This window comes from Meleagris gallopavo, chromosome 1, assembly GCF_000146605.3.
Source record: "Meleagris gallopavo isolate NT-WF06-2002-E0010 breed Aviagen turkey brand Nicholas breeding stock chromosome 1, Turkey_5.1, whole genome shotgun sequence".
Taxonomy (NCBI): Eukaryota; Metazoa; Chordata; class Aves; order Galliformes; family Phasianidae; genus Meleagris; species Meleagris gallopavo.
In genome coordinates, this window is record NC_015011.2 from 55736424 (window position 1) to 55756731 (window position 20308).

The following is a 20308-nucleotide window of genomic DNA, read 5'->3' on the forward strand; positions in this document are numbered from 1 at the left end:
TGGCTGGGGTGGCGCGGTCTGCGGTGGTGTTTGGGCGGGTGGGCTGCGGACGGCGTTGCCGATGCCTGCCCGCTGTCGTCGCCGCTCCGTATTGTACCGTAGCCCCGCAGCGGGAGCGGCGGCAGCAGCCCGCTGATATGAGGAGCTACTTGTGGTCGCGCTATAAGGAGGCCAAGCGGGTTACCAAGGGTGAGCGGGGCACGGGTCGGGGGGCACTCTGAGCAGAAGCGACCGAAACCCGGCGGCTGGGCCGATGGTGAGCCGGCATCTGTCGTGCCGGGGTGTGCCCTCCGAGTAGGGCTGCTGCTGGCCGGGGCGTTGTGTGCCGGAAAGCGGCTTCAGGGAGTACGGCAGCGTGAGGTACATGCTGCGGTGGGCTTGTTTCACGGAGAAGTTGTGACGCTGAGAAGTTTTCTTCATCTTGCCTGCAGCTCCATTAAAAGCACCGTGAAGTAACATGCTAATGCTGTGTCAGTGACGCCTGGCAGTTGTTTGGAGTGTGAAGATGAATGTAAGGAAGCCCTGCCCTGCTGGGCAGAAAGTGAGGGTTGTGCAAATGCCTCAGTTCCACGGAAATCTAGGGAATTCTGTGCCCGTGTGTGGTGCCCTGCCCTAGGACTCACTGCTTGGTTGCTGTCTTGCAGGCTGCAGTAGTCGTTGTACAAAGGCAGAATTGGGTGGGGAGGCACTCCACAGAGGAGCTGTGGTGCCCCATCCCTGCAAGCACTCGGGCCAGATTGGATGGGGCCTGGGGCAGCCCTGCTCTTGGCAGGGGTTGGAACTGAGTTGGCTTTAAGGTTCCTTCCTACTCGAACCATTCTATGATTCCCTGAAACATAGTTTGCTCCCATTCTTGTTCTGATGCTTAGTGTTATGGAGTTGCTTGGATTTTACTGAGAGGTAGGTTGTTTCAGTGCTGTCAAGCAGGAAAGCAGTGTTTATCTGAATACTGCCATAGTTTTGCATGTTTTGCCCTTTTGCTGAAGGGAAACAAACAAAATTTGTAACAAGACAACGTGAGAATTCTGAGCCATGAGCTCTGTTGATGTCTTTGGTCTGGGTGCAAATGAAATGGGCAGTGTTGCAGCAGTAAAATAAGACCAGTGCTGCAGTTGTCTGAAAGGTGCTGTAGGCTTGGGACAGTGGGATGAGGGAAAAGAAGAGGAGAGAGATTGCTTTTTATTTTGAGTCTTTCTTTTTTTCCTTTCCTGCTTTTGGAGTTATCTTTATTCCCAAACCCACACCCTGTAATACTTTAGAACTGAGGTCAGAGTGTAGGGCAGCATTAAGGGAAGAGGCAGGCGCTGGGTGGGTGTGGGTCAGTGGCCGGGGTGGGGGTGAGTGCTTTTAGAGTCAGTCAGAATACTTTGTTACTGTCTGAATTGCCAAATGGCTTCAGGTATCTGGCATTTTTGTTTCATTGGGATGCTAAGATGACTAACCTGTCCTGACTTTTTTGATCCAAGTTCTGTAGGTTCTGTCTGCTGGAATATCCAATAGCTGTTCGCGATGTCATTTTTCAGGCAACTGCTGGTCAATGTGTGGTGTTTTGTTTGTGTTTTTTTTGTTTTGTTTTGTTTGTGTGAAATATCTGCTTGAAATGTGTCGTCTCACCAGGCTCCACAGTTGGTGTTTGGAAAAAGTACAACACCCTATGTTGTTCCTATGTTATGGTTTAAATGACATCACTTTGTAAGTTCACTTAAAATTCAAGTCAGGACTTCAAGAAATTAAATGATTCATGACCTCTTTGATAGAATAAGAGTGTTTGTTTTAGTAGTAGCGTGTCAAATTGCACTTGTATTTTTTTTTTTTTCCCCTCACCTGAACTGAGCATGAGAATTATCTACTGTATTTTCGTGAGTGATGACTGGAGGCAGGAAGAGGTAATGTTTTGGTTGAGGCTTATTTTGTTAAATCACCCCAATGATTGTTTATGAAGGACGTAGCTTTGCACGTCAGCTTGAGCGTGGCAAATTCCTGCTATCCTACTCAGTGAATGAGATGCTGCACTTCACACGAAACTTGGAAGGAAACTTGGTGAAACTGCTGTTCTGTCTCAGTGAATAGCAGGTGTGTGTGTCTGAATGGTTTCAGATTACTGAAATATCATCCATCTCTAAATTCCTTGTAGCATCTGCCTGTTAGCTGTGCAGCGATCTGACACATTGCTTTTATGAAAGAAATGCTCTTTCCCTTCCTGTGAGTTGGTCAGATTTTTCAAAATAGAAGCATTATCTTTCTAAAAGATCTGCAATAGCCATGCCTGCCTGTCTCATTGCTTTGGTTTCCTCTCATGGTGGAGCATGTAGTCTGTGTGTCCCCAGAGCCGGAGTCCCTCCTTCTACATCTATTCGTAGAAAGTAACCAGGCATTTTTCCTTCAAAGGCACCCTTCCAAGTGTAGCTTTATGACGAAAGCTTGCTTTTTTTCCCCACTAGTAGCAAAGGCTGGATTATAAAGTTAACGTACAAGAAGGAAAAGAAGGGGAACTTGCTTTTAATGAGATGACAACCTCCGGAAGCTGTTCTTCCAAGTTTTTAAAGAAAAAAATAAATGAAGAAATACAAACATCTTTAATGATGACTGTGATGACAGTGCAGTACCACTTCTCTCAAGAGGAAATTGTTCCTAACATCCAACCTACACATCCGTATGGATAGAAATGGACTAACGTGGTAGCCTTGATATGGTCAAGCAAAAATTTTAACAACGTCTGGTTAAAACAGTGGTAATTCTGCTTTTGGGGCAGAGCCTGGACCAAATAATGAGAGAAGACAAAGCTCTCAGTGTAACAGTGATAACAACCCTCCACTTCTCAAACTCCGCCATGAATTTTCAACAGAATTATTAAATAAAAATGAATTAATGGAGTTAGCAAAAACATTGTGTATTGATTCTGGGGTTTTGTGTTAAGCGTGATCCGGAAACACATCTTCAGATCTACTTGATCTGTTTGAGGAAAGCCTTCAAATAAAAACGTTGAGTCAATGACAAAGTAGGGATAGCATTTTCAATAACATCATTTGGCTGAGGGTTAGATGATATATTAGTGTGAATCAGTTTAATAGATTCTGTTTTCATTTATCGATATTTAGAAGTCGCTGATGGTTTTCTTACTGAAACTGTGAGGCTGTTACAACTTTTTTTCCCTCTCCTCTCTTTGCAGAATTAGTTCCTTCAATTATGAGTAACATGCTGAACCCGGATGCCATTTTTTCAAACAATGAAATGAGCCTGTCAGATATTGAAATCTATGGGTTTGATTATGACTACACGTTGGTCTTTTATTCTAAGCATCTGCACACTTTGATCTTCAATGCTGCTCGAGATCTTCTTATTAATGAGCATAGGGTAAGTAAAATTATTAGGATTACAATAATTTTATGATAGAAGAGTGTAACAGGTCATTTCTAGTTGAGGGAGGTATAACTCATTCTTCTCATGCTTCGGCCCTGGCTTGGCTCCTTTGTAACACATTTCATGCAACAGCTAACATACAAACCACAGAAGTCCTGATTTATTCTCAGCTGCAGTTTTGAGCAGAGCACAATCTAGCAGCAGTCAGGGAACATTTTGTTTTCTTCTTTATTTATTTATTTTTTTAATTATTTTTATTTTTCACTTGGTGGTAGTAGTAGCTTTTTTTTTTCCACCTGATTGTCAGTTATTGGAGTCACCCCAAAATATAAGAATCTTCCAAGTTATTTTCAGTGTTTTATGCACTTCTGTGAGTGCAGTGATAGATTTCCATGCAGAATATTTTCAGCCTGTCTTCTTATGAGTTCTGTGGTTGTGCTGTATGCCTTTCTATGCTTTCAGCATTTCAGCCCAGTTACCTAAAGGGGCAGCGTGTGCAGTGGCACTGTAACCAGAGCTTGGATGTAAGAGACCCAAATAAGTGCTCAGCTCAGTGGTCCCCTAAGAGGGAGTGTGTATCTGCTGCTATCAAGTGGTGCATTTGTATCAGTTGCCTGTCAACATCCAGGCAGCTTAAAGGTGGGGTTGGGCATGGAAGATGCTGCTGTATGTCAAGAAGCAAGGAAGGAGATACAGATAGGTATTGGAGGGAAAAGGTCTAAAGCAAGTGTGGACTGGAGGAAGCATAAATAATTGCAGTGTAGGAATTGAAGGAAAATAAAAGGAAGAAATCTACAGGCTAAATTAATAAAACTGCATGCATATTTTATACAAACTAAGCTTGAAAGTAGAATAACACCATCCATTCATGTTTCAATCCAAAGGTTAGGAGCTATATATAAATAATCTATAAATATCTCTGCAAGAACAAACAAAACTTCACGGGCACTACAAGCATACACAATTTGATCCCCCTAAAATTTTGGCATGCTTTGGTAGCAATTTCTGTGGAATGAATAAATGCACTTTAGTAAAGACGTGGTTCTTGAAAGGGCCTTTAAGTAGCAGTAAGGGGACAATAAAAACATTACTCAGTTTTTATTATTGGATTGGATTCAGATAGTAAAGTTGATACTGCTTGTTGTTTCAGTAAGAATCTCTCATGCTTTAGTGAGTGAAGCTCCAATTAGCTTTTGAGACAGATTATTGAAATGTATAACCATAGAATCATAGAATGGCCTGGGTTGAAAAGGACCATAGTGATCATCTAGTTTCAACCCCCCTGCTATGTGCAGGGTTGCCAACCACTAGACCAGGCTGCCCAGAGCCACATTCACATAATCTTTTGGAGTTTGAGGGACAGCACTTTTTGTTAATACCAATTCCTTAACGATTTTCTCGATATTATCTGGAATTTTTTCCTAATGTTGGCATTGTCGATTATGATTGTGATAGCATGGAAGATGATCAATTTTGGTCATGGCAGTGTAAGGTAATTACTCAAAAATTGCAAAATACGTTGTAGGAGATGTGGAATTTTCAAATGTGCTCGAAAGAATAAATATGAATTTAATACTCATCTCATGGTTGGCAGCAAGTGTGGAATATAAGCTCTTGTTCTTGGGTTTGTGTATTCCCCAATGTACGGGCCTCGTGCCACCTTTTTCAGACTGCTGTTTAGTCCATATAATATATATTACCACTACCAAAAGTGGTGGTGAAGGGATAAGCAAACAGTGCTATTTTTATCATTATTTTGTTTGGCTTGTAAGGAGGCTTTAATTTGTGTGCCAGGTTGGGCTTAGTCTTTTGCTTGCATGTACTGGCACATGTGCAAAAGACAGCCTTCTGTCAGAATAAATTGAAGTAGTAAAGTCAAGCAGGCAGAAACTTTAAAAAGTCAAATTTCCTTGCTTATTCTTGGTGTGGCCACTTTAGGCACGTGCAGTACACTGTAGTCTTTAATTGATCACAGTCCATATCCTCTCCTGTGTTTTTTTTTTTCCCCTTCTCTTGTTTTGCTTCATGTTTCCTGGCCGGTTCTGCACATCTTCAGAAACAGTCTTTAGGCTTTCAATCCTTTTTTGAGATCACTGTTCTTTGGAACCAAGAGTAGGGATGGCAGTTGAGAAGCCAAGAGAAAGAATGTGCTCATACCAAGCACAGGACTGTTTTCTTTAATTATAGGTGCCTATCTGCAGCAGTTGAAGAGCAAGTGCTCTTCTGCACAGATTAAAAGTCTGTTGGAAAAATTGGGATTTTATTGCTTTAAAAATAGCTTGCGCCTCTATTGAGGCTGCACAACTTATGTTTTTTTCCCCCTCAGGCTTGTAGGCCAGCTGTATTATGTATGGAGGCTGTGTAGAGAAGTGGAGGGTGTGCCTGAGGTACATCGAGTTCTATGAGGTCCGTAGTGTGTGAAAAGGAAACGAAGAATCGCCTTTCAGGTGGTTAATCAAATAAATGAGTTTTTTCAAGCATCGGAAGGAATGTCAAACATTTTACCTTTTGAAAACAAAAGGACATAACCCCTAGCTTAAGGCACTTGCCTGAAATATAATTTTTTCATGCTTATTCTGTGTTTAAAGTATGATCACAATCAACTGAAAGTGGGCCGTTCTGATAGGTGGTATATTCTACCTATGCTCTATATAAACAACCTGAGGAAAGAATGCATGATACAGAACCTAACCCTTCACATTAAAAAAAGTGAGCATATGTGAAAGTGCCCCCTCCAGGCTACTGATAGTAATTGTTTTCCCATCTCTCTGTAGATCAGGAAGAGATGAGGAAATTTAGTAAAAATGGATGAGTACTGCTTATTTCTTTATCAGTACATGATTTTCTGGAAAAGCAAGTCTGTATCTACAGCGAAGCAACCTCCAGGAATAATACAGTTGGGTCACTGTGATGCTCTTCTAAAGTGACTCACTTGGATGGTGTTCAACACCATCCTTGCTTTGGGATCTGATCTGTGATGTACTGTGGGAGCTACTGGCTCCACAGATGCAAGTCTGATGTTAATGCTATTGGTGTTCAGGTGTATCTTTTTTAAGATGTAGCATGGTGAATTTTTGGAGAAGGTGATTTTAAACCTTTGTTAATTGCACTGTTCTATTAAACCACTGACTGGGTGCAACGTGTCTATGGGCCTGGCATGTCGTGTTGATCAGCAGCTGTGTCTGGTAGTATCACATGCTATGTGAAGTTCCTGGGTCTGCACTCTTGCCAACTTTGCTTTTTTGAAGTCCCCTGCAAGTGAAAAGGCATAACTAATGGTAGCTGTCCTCCAGCAGACATTTTAGGAAGTCTGACTCCAATCCTGTGCCTGTGAAGAATAGTGCCATACTTTGAAATTGCTGACCTCAAATGTCTTCAGAAATTTTTGTTAGGATGAGATTGAGCATCTTGAATTCATAGACTGAGCTGTCTTCAGTTTGTCCTGCCAGAGTTCAGGAAGCACCTAGACAACACTCTCAGATATATGATCTGATTTTTGGGGTGTTCTGCGTGGACTGAGGGGTTGGACTCAATGTTCCTTATAGGTCCCTTCCAGCTCGAGGTATTCTGTGTTTCTAAGCTTATTTTGTGGGAAAAATTCAGAGTACAAGGTAATTCAGCAGTTCAAATTTTAATTTAGTTTATTTTCATGGTTGCATCTATTAAAATCTCTGATCAGAAGACTAATGTTCACAGTTAATTAAAAGGTGGATGTTCAAGTGCTGTGCTTGACTTGGATTTAAAATATTGGCTTGTCTCACGCTGTGTGTATGTTCCTGTGAGTCTCATCAACTTATTTAAAAGCTCTTCTAATGGCTAGCAGGAATGAGAAGCAGATAAACCATAGGCTTTTTGAATTATGCAGAAACAGTTTTTAGGTTTTCTTAAAAATCAATTTTATTTTCTCTTCTCTTAGTATCCTGCAGAAATAAGGAAGTATGATTATGATCCGAATTTTGCAATAAGAGGACTTCATTATGATGTGCACCGGGTATGTATAAGTATCTTTGTTAAGAGTTACATAGTGTTGAAAACCTAGCCAAAGAAAATGAATGAGTCTCTGAAGTCTTCTAATCTCTCATTCTGTGTTGTGTAAGGATTTTGTTAAATGTTTTCCTTTTGCTGTGAGCTTTATTATTATTATTATTATTATTATTATTATTTTTAATCTTATGTAGAAAGTGTTCTGGGTGTTTTGTGGGGGGAGGAGTACAGCAGAATGAAGTACGCTGCTGTTATTAGAAAAAGATACTACTTCATGACTAAGTTCAGGACACTGGATGTTTGGTGACTTTGCAGGCCCTGTGTTGAAATCATTAATGAAGTATTTTGAAATCATTGATAATGTATTTTGAAAGCAATAACAGTGGTTGAAAGGAAGGTGCTCAGTTGGTCTGGAACCAGAATGGTTACAGATAAAACTGCTCTCTTTTCTTTTTTTTTTTAAAGTAGTTCAATTTCAGGTAGTTGACATGCAGTTAATGTTGACTTTTTTTTTTCTTGCAAGGCATTATTAATGAAGATTGATGCTTTTCATTATATACAGCTAGGAACAGTGTACAGGTAGGTAAAATTATTGCCTGTATTAATAAGAAACCAAGTATAGTCTTGTTTTTGAATCTTGTAGTTGCCTTTATTAGTGCACACCTTGACCCGTATCAGGAACAGTGCACTGAAAAAGCACAGGCATGAATGAGTACTGGAGTCTTACTGGAGGGGGCTTCTTTGTACCTCTGTGTATATACATAGACACTAGCACACATTTACTAGCTCAGTACAGTACAGCTTATTTTCGCAGCCCAAAGCTGGTGATGCTGGCAAGCTGGTTGGTCACATAGTGCTGAGTCACTTTGTTTCCGGCTGTTAAATTGTGCTGAAAGACATCTAAAAATACACTGACTTCTCCACTGGTGCTTTCAATGTAAACAATTGCTGCAAGGTGCCCGTTAGCATGTCTTTAGCATGGCTGCAGATACGCTTAAAAGGTCTGGCTGTATTTGCACAGAGCTTTCAAGCTTAGACACATCGTTCTGCAAGTGTGATGTAGTGGAAGCTCAACCACTTTGTGTCCACACAGTGTGACACACACAGTGACGCTCAGTGAGTGTGCTGAGTTCATGTCCCATTGGCAGTCTCTGTGCTGTGCTTTCTTGCATAGCACAGTCTTAGTGTAAGTGATTTTTTTCTATAAGAGTCTTTAGCATGGCTTGCATTGATGAAGCAATACATGCTTGATTAATGTGAATGCCAACTTAATGCTGTACTTTAATCAACAAGCCTGGGTACGTTTCTTAATTTCACTGGACAAAAAGTTTTCCTTTGGGACCAGAAGACAATGCTGCAATGAGGTGATTTACTGTGAGGGCTAGTGTGTAAGTGTGTATGGTTCTGTGAAATAATGGTGCACTCATTACTTCTTGTTTTGCCAGCTGGACAGGTAGGTACACAATTCAGTCATAAAAAGGAAACAAGATGTCAAGGTCAAGCATTAGGCTGATACTGACAATGTAGTGGCTGTGTAAAGCTGCCAAACACTCTGTGTTCTGTATGCATCATCATCGAACTCGTAATGCAGCTTCACACCATTTGCTTGTGACCTATTTATGCTATATATTTTGACAGTCGACACCTGTTGCTGTTTCTTTTTTTCTAAGCCCTACATTAACAATATCAGCCTAGAGCCAGCACATAATGGCTTATAAAGAAGATTCCAAAGAGATGTTGAGATTTCCTGAAGAGTTAATGTGTTGCCTTTCACACCCAAAGCCATTCTGGACAGACTTCTTAGCCACATGTATTGGTACTCGAGTCTTTGTGAGAGTGAGTGAAAACTATCATTTCACTCATATACTTTCTTAGTTTTAGAATAAGATTACCTTTCTCTTATGTACCAGCATAGATAGACAGCAAATGACAGCAAAGCTCTGTAGTTCTTTAGCTTTAACCTCCTATGTGCTTTGTGTATTTGTTGGCCAATTATACTGCTGAAAATAGTTGGACTTGCCCAAGTATGAGACCTTGCACTGAGAGCTTCTGAGCAATCTGGTATTGTTTTTATAATGCCCATTTTCAAGGGCAGCAATGGAAGCACTACTTTAGATGAGCTATGATGCTTTTAGTACTATGTTTTGAGTGGAATAAAATAAACTTAGTTATACAGCTAGACTGTGAACTTTGTCAAGACTATGGATTTTTTTAGAAAGACTGGTGTATTGCTTTACCAAAAGTCTTTTCTCCTCTCTGGATTTTGCAAATGTTTGTCTTCTCTCTTGATTTGCACTTAAATAGTTCCTTTTTTAAAAGAGTGCTTTTCTTAGCAGTACTTAAGTACTATTTGGCATAGCTGTCTGTAGAGTAGAACCTGAGTCAATCTGGTAGTATTGCTTTGTGTATATTTAAGAATTTTGTTGCATTTCTTTCTGTTTCTTGATGTGGAGTAGATGACAGTGAATAACTTCTTAATATATATATTTTGTAATGTAGATAAGTGCTTTGTTCTTGTACAATACTAACTTGAATGCTGTAGTTTTACCAGCAGTAGCATGGAGCTATATGTAAGTCAATGTAGCATTGAAAAGAGCAGTATGGGAGCTGGTTGATAAGGACCTCTGTTACCACAGCAGCTTAAATGTCATGCCCTTCTTCTGCAAGCCTAATATGAACTATAATAATGGCAACACTGGCTTATTTAGTTGTTTAAACACTTTGGGATGAGACCAAGAAAAGGAGTCACTGAAATCAACTATCTTGCTTATAAGGCTGCAGGAGAAAAACAAAACAACCCACAAACATAAGTAGACTTGGAGTAAATGATCTGATCCGACTTCTGTGTTCTTCAGTTTTAAGCAAAAGCTCCCTGTCCTCACCCTCTATTTACATTTCTTCTGGTGAGGATTATTGTATTTATTCAGTGTTTTAGGTGCTTCAACACAAGACACTTGACATTATAAATAATCAAAACCAACAGAAATACCAACTCAATCCCAAAACGTGGAAGCATTAGTATTTTAGTGTAGTTGGTAGAGAAACTCTGGCGATATGTCTTTGTTTTCTGCTTGTTATTGTTCTTCTGTATTTTAATTATTCGTCAACAATCCTTCAAGTAATTTTAAATTTTGGGAAACTAAATTGTTGATACAGTTTAAACTCTTACTTAGAGATTGTGTGTGTTCCTCTTTCCTTGAGTCTTCAAGGTCATAATGTAGAGTAGTTTGGTTTACACACTATCACATCATCAGTGCTTTAAGAAACAAAAGCAGAGTGAGGAATTACTTTAAGAAGTTGGAAGCTCTAACTACTTTCTGTAAGCCCCTGAGGCAGAGTTTCAATGGCGACTAATTAGCCTTTTTTCCTCTTAAGAAAGTAGGAGACTTAAATTTTGGAATGCCTTTGGCATGCGTCAGCCTGTTAAAATGTTACTTCTGTAAGGAGAGATGCTGTTTTAACTTAGACTAGTGTGTTCCTATGACATTGGTATTTCAGTAAGCTCCAGATTTAAGTGCCAATCTGATAGATTATTATTCAGTAATTACTTCAGAATTTTGTGTGACTTTTGAACCTTTTGTTGTTCTCCAGAGGCCTCAGTGTTGTCCCAGATGAAGAAGTCATTGCAATGTATGATGGTTCCCATGTTCCCTTGGAACAAATGAGTGACTTTTATGGAAAGGTAAAAATACTAACTGCTGCTGTTTACAGATGGAATTATTATTATTTTTTTTTTAATGGAGTGGTGTAGGGTTTGCATTTTTGTTTTTGTTCCTACTGTTATATTTTCCTCAATATCTGGTTGAATTATAGTGTTAGATAAGAAGCTTTCTCTCTGATGTGACAAATACCCATTTTCTACTACTTGCATTGATTTCTTTTTACTGTTCCCTTGCCCAGTCATACGTACAGAAGTAGAATATTGAAAAGTCAAGTGACTTACTCAGTTGCACAGCAAGTCTGATAAAGGCTGGGAAGTGAACCATGTCTGATGCCTTACCTTCAACTTAAAATTCCCATGTAATTCTCACTTGTGGTCTCTGGAGCAGCTGCACCAGTTCTGAATATCAGCCTGGAACTCCTTATAGGGTACCTTGGTCTTCAGTGCTATTCTTACGTTGATCTTGAAAAGGAGGGTGACAGGACAAACTTAGACACAAGTGGTTCCCTCTGAACATCAGGAAACGCTTTTTCTCTTTGTGTATGAGTGTGACTGAGCATTGTTACGTGTTGCCCAGATAGATTATGGAGTCATTTCCTTGGCCATCTTCCTAAGCCTCTTGTCTGTGCTCTTGGGCAACCTGCTGTAACTGTCCATGCTTGGGCAGAGGGTTGGACCAGGCAGCCTCCAGAGATTCATTCTAGCCTGAACTATTCTATAGTCTTGACCAGTATGCTGTTTTGAAGAAAGATACCTGGTTGTTTCACCCTCTTAAATATTCCTGTACAGTGAGATCCTCTACTTAAACGAAAATCAGCCATAGTTACAACTTTTGTGGAGTAGATGTCTGTTCTTACACTAGTTATTGTAGATACAGCATTCTATCTCTTTTCAGGAAGGCAAATTGTTTTGCAGTCACAGAATCACAGAACTGTAGGGGTTGGAAGGGACCTCCAGAGATCGAGTCCAACCCCCCTGCCAAAGCAGGCTCCCTACACCAGATCACACAAGTAGGTGTCCAGGTGGGTCTTGAGTATCTCCAGAGAAGGAGACTCCACGACCTGCCTGGGCAGCCTGTTCCAGCGCTCCATCACCCTCACCGTAAACAAGTTCTTGCGCACATTTGTGCGGAACTTCCTATGTTCCAGTTCCTGGCCATTTCCCCCTGTCCTGTCTCCACGCGCTGCTGAGAAGAGTCTGGCCTCGCCACTCTGCTCCCCACACCTTAGATATTTATAGACCTGGATCAGGTCCCCTCTCAGTCTTCTTTCTCAAGGCTAAACAGACCCAGTTCACTTAGCCTTTCTTCATAGCCTTTCTCTCCCAGTTCTAGGTAACATTGTGTCAAAATGCAAACAAAAAAAAACATTCCCTTCTCCCCTGCCCCATAACAGTGCTGCTTGCTTGTAGAATTGTAGACATCCAACAAAGAGGTCTCTAAATACTTCTTTTGACTTAGCTGTGAACACTCTTTTATGTGCTCCTGAGATAAAATATTGTTCTTAAAGCAGTAGTTCTTCATGGTGAATTTTCAGAATAAAGCCAATGCTTTCATCAGTTACTTTACTGGAAGTCTATTTATTCAAAAAGAATCCTAATACAGTGAGAAGAGTGGTTGCAAAGGCTGAGCATTTGCAATTAATCTGAATTTTTTCTATTAATGGAAGTGCTCCAATTTGAGAATCAATGTCTGACCATTTTTATTTTTTTTATTTGTAGAGCTCACAAGGAAATACAATGAAGCAATTCATGGATATATTTTCCTTGCCAGAGATGACACTCCTTTCCTGTGTGAATGAGTATTTTCTGAAAAACAACATAGACTATGAGCCTGTTCATCTGTACAAAGATGTCAAGGTACTAACTTTGAAGATTTAGGTAAAGCCATACATTTGTGTGTCTTGTTTGTGAGCATCTCACAAAGCTCATCCTGCTGCATTAATTCCAGTGAAATACCTCAACTCTAGGTTTTGTATGGAGTAGTTATTGCTATAAGACTATAAATGTCAGCACAACGATAGTAAGCCTTGGGGGGAAAAAAAGCAGTACTTGGGCAATTTATTTTAAAAGTCATGTTCTGTGGTAGTTATTTTTTCTATAGGTTTGGGGGGTGGCTAAGAGGAAAGTGAAGAAGCTCTCATATGTCAGTAAAGCTTCTTTTGCTTGTTATTGAAGGTATACTTTTCTTGCTAGCAGAATTGTAAGAGGCTACGGGGAAATCCATGGAATGTCTATCTGTGCTGCCTCTATATCTTTATTAGCATGTGATAATTTTCTGTCTCTTGCTTTTGGCATATCTCTTCTTGCCTGTTTACCTCTTTTCCTCCTCCAAAAAAGTATGGTAATAATGATTAGAATAATTTGACTGTCTTGATTCCTGAAGATGTACACTACAGGGATGCTAAAGTTGTGTTTTGAATACTTAAGAACAGAAAAGGCCACTCCCAACTTGATGATTTTTGACTATGTGAACTTGCCATCCAAACCCTTCTTGTAGCCTCTTCTGTGTAGCTAAGTGTATGTGATAGGCCTGAATGTTGAACTTCTAATCCTTCCATCCCTCCTAATTTTTCCTCCTGCCTACAGGCATGTAGTCAGAAAGGTATTTTCGGTGGCTTCTGCTGAAACATTTGTAGAAACTTCCATACTAACTGTTCATCATTACCAGCTTCTTTGAAGCTGTCTAAGTGACTTCTTAAAGAATTTGTGGGCTATACATAGTGTAAGTGCCAATATGGCAGTGTCACTGTCCTAAATGAAGCATTCTGGTGCAGAGCCAGCTCAGAAGAGATGCCAAATAAATGCCTCAGAGCTCCTTTTGGCCCCTTGCTTAAGGATTTAGCTTCTTTTGCCTGTTCAGTTTTTTTGTTTGTTTGTTTTTGTTTTGTTTTGTTTTGTTTTTAAATTAGGGCATTAGGGAGTGATGATAATTTAAAGCCTGAATTACAGCTTCCCCTTAGCCCAAGGAAAGGAATGTATTTTGCTCCACAGGACATCAGAAAGCTGTGATTGATGCCTTGGCTTCTGCATAGGGCTTTCACCCTAACTCCCCCCACCTCCCTTACCCTTCTGAGCTCTCTGTCACAGTTGTTACAAGCCCATTTCATACTTCCTGAAAGTATGAAGGAGTTTTCTAGAAGAACAAGCTTACTTTGTCTAGTGGTAGTGTATACGTAATGAATATCACGTGGCATTTCTGTGAAGCTGAAAAGGAAATTCAGGGAATGCAAGTGTTATAAAAGCAAATTATTACTATGCAGTTTTTCATACTTGAAAAGCTCTTGCAGTTCTTCAATGCTCTGTTGATTTCCTGACAGGATTCAATCAGAGATGTCCACATCAAAGGAATAATGTATAGAGCAATTGAAGCAGATATTGGTAAGTACTAATGACATCATCTTTCAAGGCTTTTTTCCTTAAGGAAGCCAGAATGGTCAATACATTATTTAAGACTGCAATTTCTAAACTTATCTAGAGTGCCTCTATTAAGTATAGCCTCACACTTGGAACCTTTGTTGAACACAGAAAACTGTTCCCTTGAGAAACTTGAGATTAACTTTTTTTCCTTAATCTTCACAGAGAAATATATCTGTTATGCTGAACAAACTCGTGCAGTATTAGCTAAGCTGGCTGATCATGGCAAGAAGATGTTTCTTATCACAAACAGTCCCAGCAGTTTTGTGTAAGTGAAGTCATTTTCTGTTTGACTATGAATTTATAAAGGATGAAGGATGGGGAGAGTGAGATTGAGTGTAATGTATCACATTGCACTAATAACAGTTGCACTTCTGTTACACTTGGCTGTTAATAACCCTCTGCCCTTTTCAGGGACAAAGGCATGAGGTTCATAGTTGGCAAGGACTGGAGGGATCTCTTTGATGTGGTCATTGTGCAGGCTGATAAGCCAAACTTCTTCAATGATAAGCGAAGGTGGGTATTCAGTAAAGACAGTTTCAAGCAGCTTGTTCAGTATAAGACTATAAAGCATGTTATGTAGTATTTTGACTCTGGTATGATGTAAAATGAAGTTGTATTTCATGAGATCCTGTTTTAAGGTCATTACAAAATACAGGAACACCCCTTTCTGATGTCCAAATGTTACCATTTCTTATCTGAGAAAGTTCCAATAGCTAATAGAGGTCTAATCTGGACTGAGTTAGCCACAGAGGCTGTTTTTAACACCTTAACGTGTAGTTTGGTTAAATGTTCCTCTAAACTTGGGAACTGTTGGTACATTTCAGAATATTTTTATTGCTTGTGGTTTTGTTTAGTCACATATAGTATTTAAAGGGCAGGCTGGCTGACAGGCTGTAATATTTGGACTGCTAGTGAGCACATTGTAATGTGTAAGCACTTCTGACACTTGAAAAAGATCTATTCCTTTTTATGTACTTACTTTGAAAATGAGATAGAAATGGGATTTTTTTTCTCCTTTGCTCTGTTTTCCATTTAATTACAAAGCCATTATTGTTGTCCTTCCAGCCCTTAGTTCAGTGCTGCCTTCCTCAGTCATTCAGTTGTACAAAACGAGATACTGGGCAAGTTTTTAAATATTTTCATTCTTTTTTGCATTCTTTCCTTAATGGCAGATCACTGACACTTTCCCTCCTCTGTCTGGGGAGGCTGATTCCCTGCCTTAGTTCAGCAGTTGTTCTTAAACTCTTATAGATGTCATCAGCATACTGCATAGAAACATACACCTGCCTAGAGCTGAAGTTTTACAGCTTTGCTTTTCCTCTTGCAAAATATTCAGTTGCTATAAAGTGTGTTTTCCTTTTGAAAGATGAGCATTTTTCATACCAGAATACTTGTAGAAATCTTGTAGGAATTCTATCACACTTCACAACAGTGTAATAAATGTGTCTAATTCTATTCTAGACCATTTCGGAAGGTGAATGAAAGGGGAGTGTTGCTTTGGGACAAAATCCACAAACTGCAGAAAGGCCAGATCTACAAACAGGTACACTTTCAGTGACTTCCCACACTTCCAGTTCAGATTTAATACCAATTTCCTAGAGTCCCAAACGTCTTCAGCTATCACAAAGACTTGGAAATGATTTTTAAGGTTATATTAATAATTTAAGTAGTTTGAGTTGATCGTTGGTATTGTATCCCTGCTGTATACTTGCCTCTTAAAGTGCATATGAAAAGTAAGAGTATTACTGAAATGGCATTACTGAAATTTGGGATTCATAATCCATAAACTGAGGACAAGACTCTTGATATAGAAATATTTTTAAGTGCATACTGAATTTCTTTCTCTTGCCTGTGACAGTGCAAGTTGCATGCTGTCACAATGTCTGTGTTGTTTCTGTAGGGCAACTTGTACGAATTTCTGAAGCTGACTGGTTGGAGGGGCTCTAAGGTGCTCTACTTTGGTGATCACATCTACAGTGACTTGGCAGTGAGTAGCTTACTCTCATGAAACAGGATGAAGGCTGAGTCTGTTTGTGCTCCTTTCTTCTTCCACAATTATTCAGTAGAATGCTCTTTAATGAGAAGTTTCTGAATACAACAAAATCTGAGTTGGTAGTAAGCCATTTTGCTTTTCTTTCATTAAAGAAAACTGATGCTGTGAAAGGCTGTTCGTGCTTTCCACCTGACTTGTAGCATTTAACTTTCTTACAGCCCAGGGATTCATAGAATGGCTTGGTTTGGAAGGGACCCCAAGGATCACTGAGTTCCAACCCTCCTGCCACAGGCAGGGCCACCAACCTCCATATCTAATACTAGACCAGGCTGTCCAGGGCCCCATCCAACTTGGTCTTGAATATCTCCAGGGCCGGGGCATCTACAACCTCTCTGGCCAGCCTGTTTCAGCACCTCACCACTCTATCTGTGAAGAAATTCTCCCTGACATCCAATCTAGACCTTCTTTCCTTGAGCTTAAACCCATTCCCCCTTGTCCTACCACTAAGGGGGATGGAGTCTGTACTCGTGATCCAGATACTGATTGTGTCAGATGTAGTAGAAAGTAAACATGGACATCCCAATATACAGAATGTAGCTGATCTGGATGACACTTGCTACCAAGTATAATAAGAACTGAATGAACTTCTGTCTTGAATGATAGGTGGCAATCCTTCTGTCACTAATTGTAAGCTGACATTCTTCCCAAGATCTTGTGAGGTTTGCAGACCTGTTTTCCAGGTCTTCTTACTACCTTACCAGCAAATATACTGCTTACTGTCACATCAAAATAAGTTACCATCACTTAACTCTTCTGTAATTGATTGCATATAAATACCTTTACAAATGTGAGCCAGCAATGTGGTGATAACGTGTTTCAGCAGCAGATGTAAATATTTTTGCCCCAGTCTGCTTTTAAATAGAAAAGTAAGCCTGAATGTTTCAGAGGGCTCAGAGTCAAAGGGAGGAGAAGGCTGGTGTGCTCTTTGTGCTCCTTTTTCCATTGTGCCAGCTAGCAGTTGTCTCACGTTGCAATCATGAGGAGAAACTTGAATAGCTGGAAACATACAGTTTCCCCTAGATGCTTCCGACAGCAATGCGATCTCATCTGTAAGAAGAATTTCCTACTGTTTCCTTTAAACCTAATGAATTAGTTTTATATGCAGCTTCTCATATTTTTTTCCTCTCTGAAAATGTGGATTTGGAACATACTCTAAAATTAAAACCTATTGCATATTGACACAATTAGGTTCTGCAGTTTAATGTCTGCTAATGCAGAAGAAGCAATTAATTTGAGTTAATACCCTTTGGAATAAAGAATGCTCAAATTCTTCAGTGTTTAAGTAGATGTGTTATTTTTTCTTTCTAACTGCATTTTTAATTCTTGGTAAATAGGATTTGACCCTGAAGCACGGCTGGCGCACTGGTGCAATTATCCCAGAGTTACGATCAGAGATTAAAATCATGAACACAGAGAAGTACATTCAAACCATGACCTGGCTGCAAACTCTGACAGGATTACTGGAACACATGCAGGTTTGTTCTGTGTATGTGTAATCAGTTCTGTATAGCTGAAGGGATCCAGCCAAGTTTCTAAATGCTGGATTGTAAGCTTGTAAGGTACTTGTAAGTACCTTCTGTCTTACTGAAGTTTCACAGTTCAACTACAGATAAATGTAATCACTTGCAATGATAAGAGTTTTCTCATAATCTTAATACCTTTTTTCACTGGTTGCTCTGGATTGATTCCTGCTTTCAGTTGATTAAAACATGTTGACTTCTGTATAGTGATCCCGGAAGCGTTGCTCTTGTCCTATTAGGTGTATTAATGGACAGGTTCATTGATGAGGGTATCCTTTGTTACCTGTCATCACATTTCAGGTTCACCGTGATCCTGATTCACAAATGATTTTAGAAGAATGGAAGAAGGAAAGAAAGGAGATGAGGTAAGAAGGAGGAGCTAAACTATTTGCAGTATTCTTTATGGTAGCAAAGGGTTTGATGGGATGTCTTGCACAGGTTTATCTAGAATTTGAAAGTGAATGAAATAGGAGTAAAGCTTGCTGGAGACTATTAAACTCATCTTCAAATTAACTCCTGTTAAGTTTTTTTGTGTATGTTAAGCTAAACTTTATTTTTTAGTCTTTTATCTCTGGGATAAATAGATGCCATTAGGATTTAGATAAAGGCTTATTTCACTACCTCTAGAAGTGAAAGCTTTTGAGATGCCATTTTTCTGAAGAAGTAACTTTCCACTGCTTTTAGTGGGAGAAATATGAATCATAGAATATCCTGAGTTGGAAGGGACCCATAAGGATAGAGTTCAACTGCTGGCTCTACACAGGACCACCCAAAAATCAGACCATGTGTCTGAAAGCACTGCTCAAATGCTTCTGGAGATCCAGCAAGCCCTGTGTCAGAACTTCTTTTCACTGCTGTGGTGACTGTTTCTGGGCCATGTATGTGCAAGAGATGCAAACATTTCTTACATTGTGCATTTAAGTGGCTTGAAGCAAAATGGCAAGAATGTAACACGGATGACAGATTATAGGAACTGCTTGCTTTGGATTCTGGAGAATAGTTGGTGTAAAGAGATGTGTGCAAGTGTGTTCCTTTCATTCTTTTTCTCTTTTGGGGGACAGGGAAATGAACAGGAATTTCTTCAACGCACAATTTGGAAGCTTGTTCAGAACAGATGAGAATCCCACTTACTTCCTCAGACGTCTCTCTAGATTTGCAGATATCTACATGGCATCACTGAGTTGTCTCTTGAACTATGAGCCTGATTACACATTTTATCCAAGAAGGACTCCTTTGCAGCACGAACTTCCTGGCTGGTCAGACCAGCTGTGTACTGGTACATTCAGAATACCCTTCCTACAAGAGACAGTTCAGGTCAAATAAGCACTTGCCTTGTTCTCTCTAAAATGGGCTAATTTGTTTTTTTTTGTTTTGTTTTGAATATAGATGTATTTTAAGTCACTTAAATCATTACCTTGATTTAGATGTAATTCATACTTGTTCTTATAAGCATTGTACTTATTTTCTCTCCTGCTCAGAGATGCGAAACCTGTTCTTACGCACAGAGGATATGCTGGACTGCTGAAATAGTTGTGGGCTGGGTGGAAGGAAAGGCTGCCTTTATTTCTTGGTTTGAAACTTGGATCTACAGCTACGTGATTTAGAGAGAGCTATGCTATCCCTTCAGATCTCTAGCTGCAGTCTGCAATAGCTCTTGGCACTCAAAAGCATAAATCCAGTATCAGTATTGCAGTGGTATGCAATTACCAGCCAGTTTATGGTGAGATTGAGAGAGATGGTGTGAGCATTTTAACTTTGTGTTGCATGTAGCCAGCATGTTACCTGTAACTGATGTAACTGGTATGGTACGTGTGTGCATCTCTGCTGCACTGTGATGGCTGCCATACAGGCATGCTCAGGTGGATGGGCTCTTTTCCTGCCTGTACATCTGTGCTTAGCTGTAGGTGGACCTGAGCCAAAGCCTGACAGCAATGGGAAGCTTGGGCTGCTTCAGCTTCCTTCTGTTTGTTTTTAGACATGTTTCTTAGTTTTTAAACAAACTAAATATCCGTTCTGTGGTAATAAAGCCATTTCACGAGGTCTAGCAGGATGCATTTCAAAGCGAAAGCAGAATTCCATCAGACTTCAGATCGATCCAAAATGCTGCTTTTTACATTTCTAAGTGTCTTACAGTGGCATACAGTGCAGTTTAGGAGCTTCCTTGGAGAGAATGTATTTCACGTAGCCTTCAGTAATGGGCATCTGCATTCAATAGTACATACGCACAATGGGTAAATGAGTTGGAGGGGGGGGTGGAGAAGTATATAAAGAAAAAAAAGGAAATCCAGAGTTAACTGGTGGCATTTTTTTTTT

At 39.9% G+C, this 20308-nt stretch overlaps 1 protein-coding gene across 1 annotated transcript; it reads left to right on the top strand.

Annotated features, from left to right (window-relative positions):
• Positions 1-5: 5 nt before the first annotated feature.
• On the top strand, positions 6-20302 carry NT5DC3 (5'-nucleotidase domain containing 3; the record flags this gene model as incomplete). Its single annotated transcript, XM_003202392.3, has 14 exons — positions 6-189; positions 3170-3354; positions 7277-7351; positions 7868-7923; positions 10936-11026; positions 12725-12862; positions 14323-14383; positions 14585-14687; positions 14834-14935; positions 15884-15965; positions 16323-16409; positions 17810-17950; positions 18296-18360; positions 19057-20302. Coding segments are annotated over 14 exons (1632 nt in total), but the record flags the coding sequence as incomplete, so codon positions are not given.
• Positions 20303-20308: the final 6 nt, after the last annotated feature.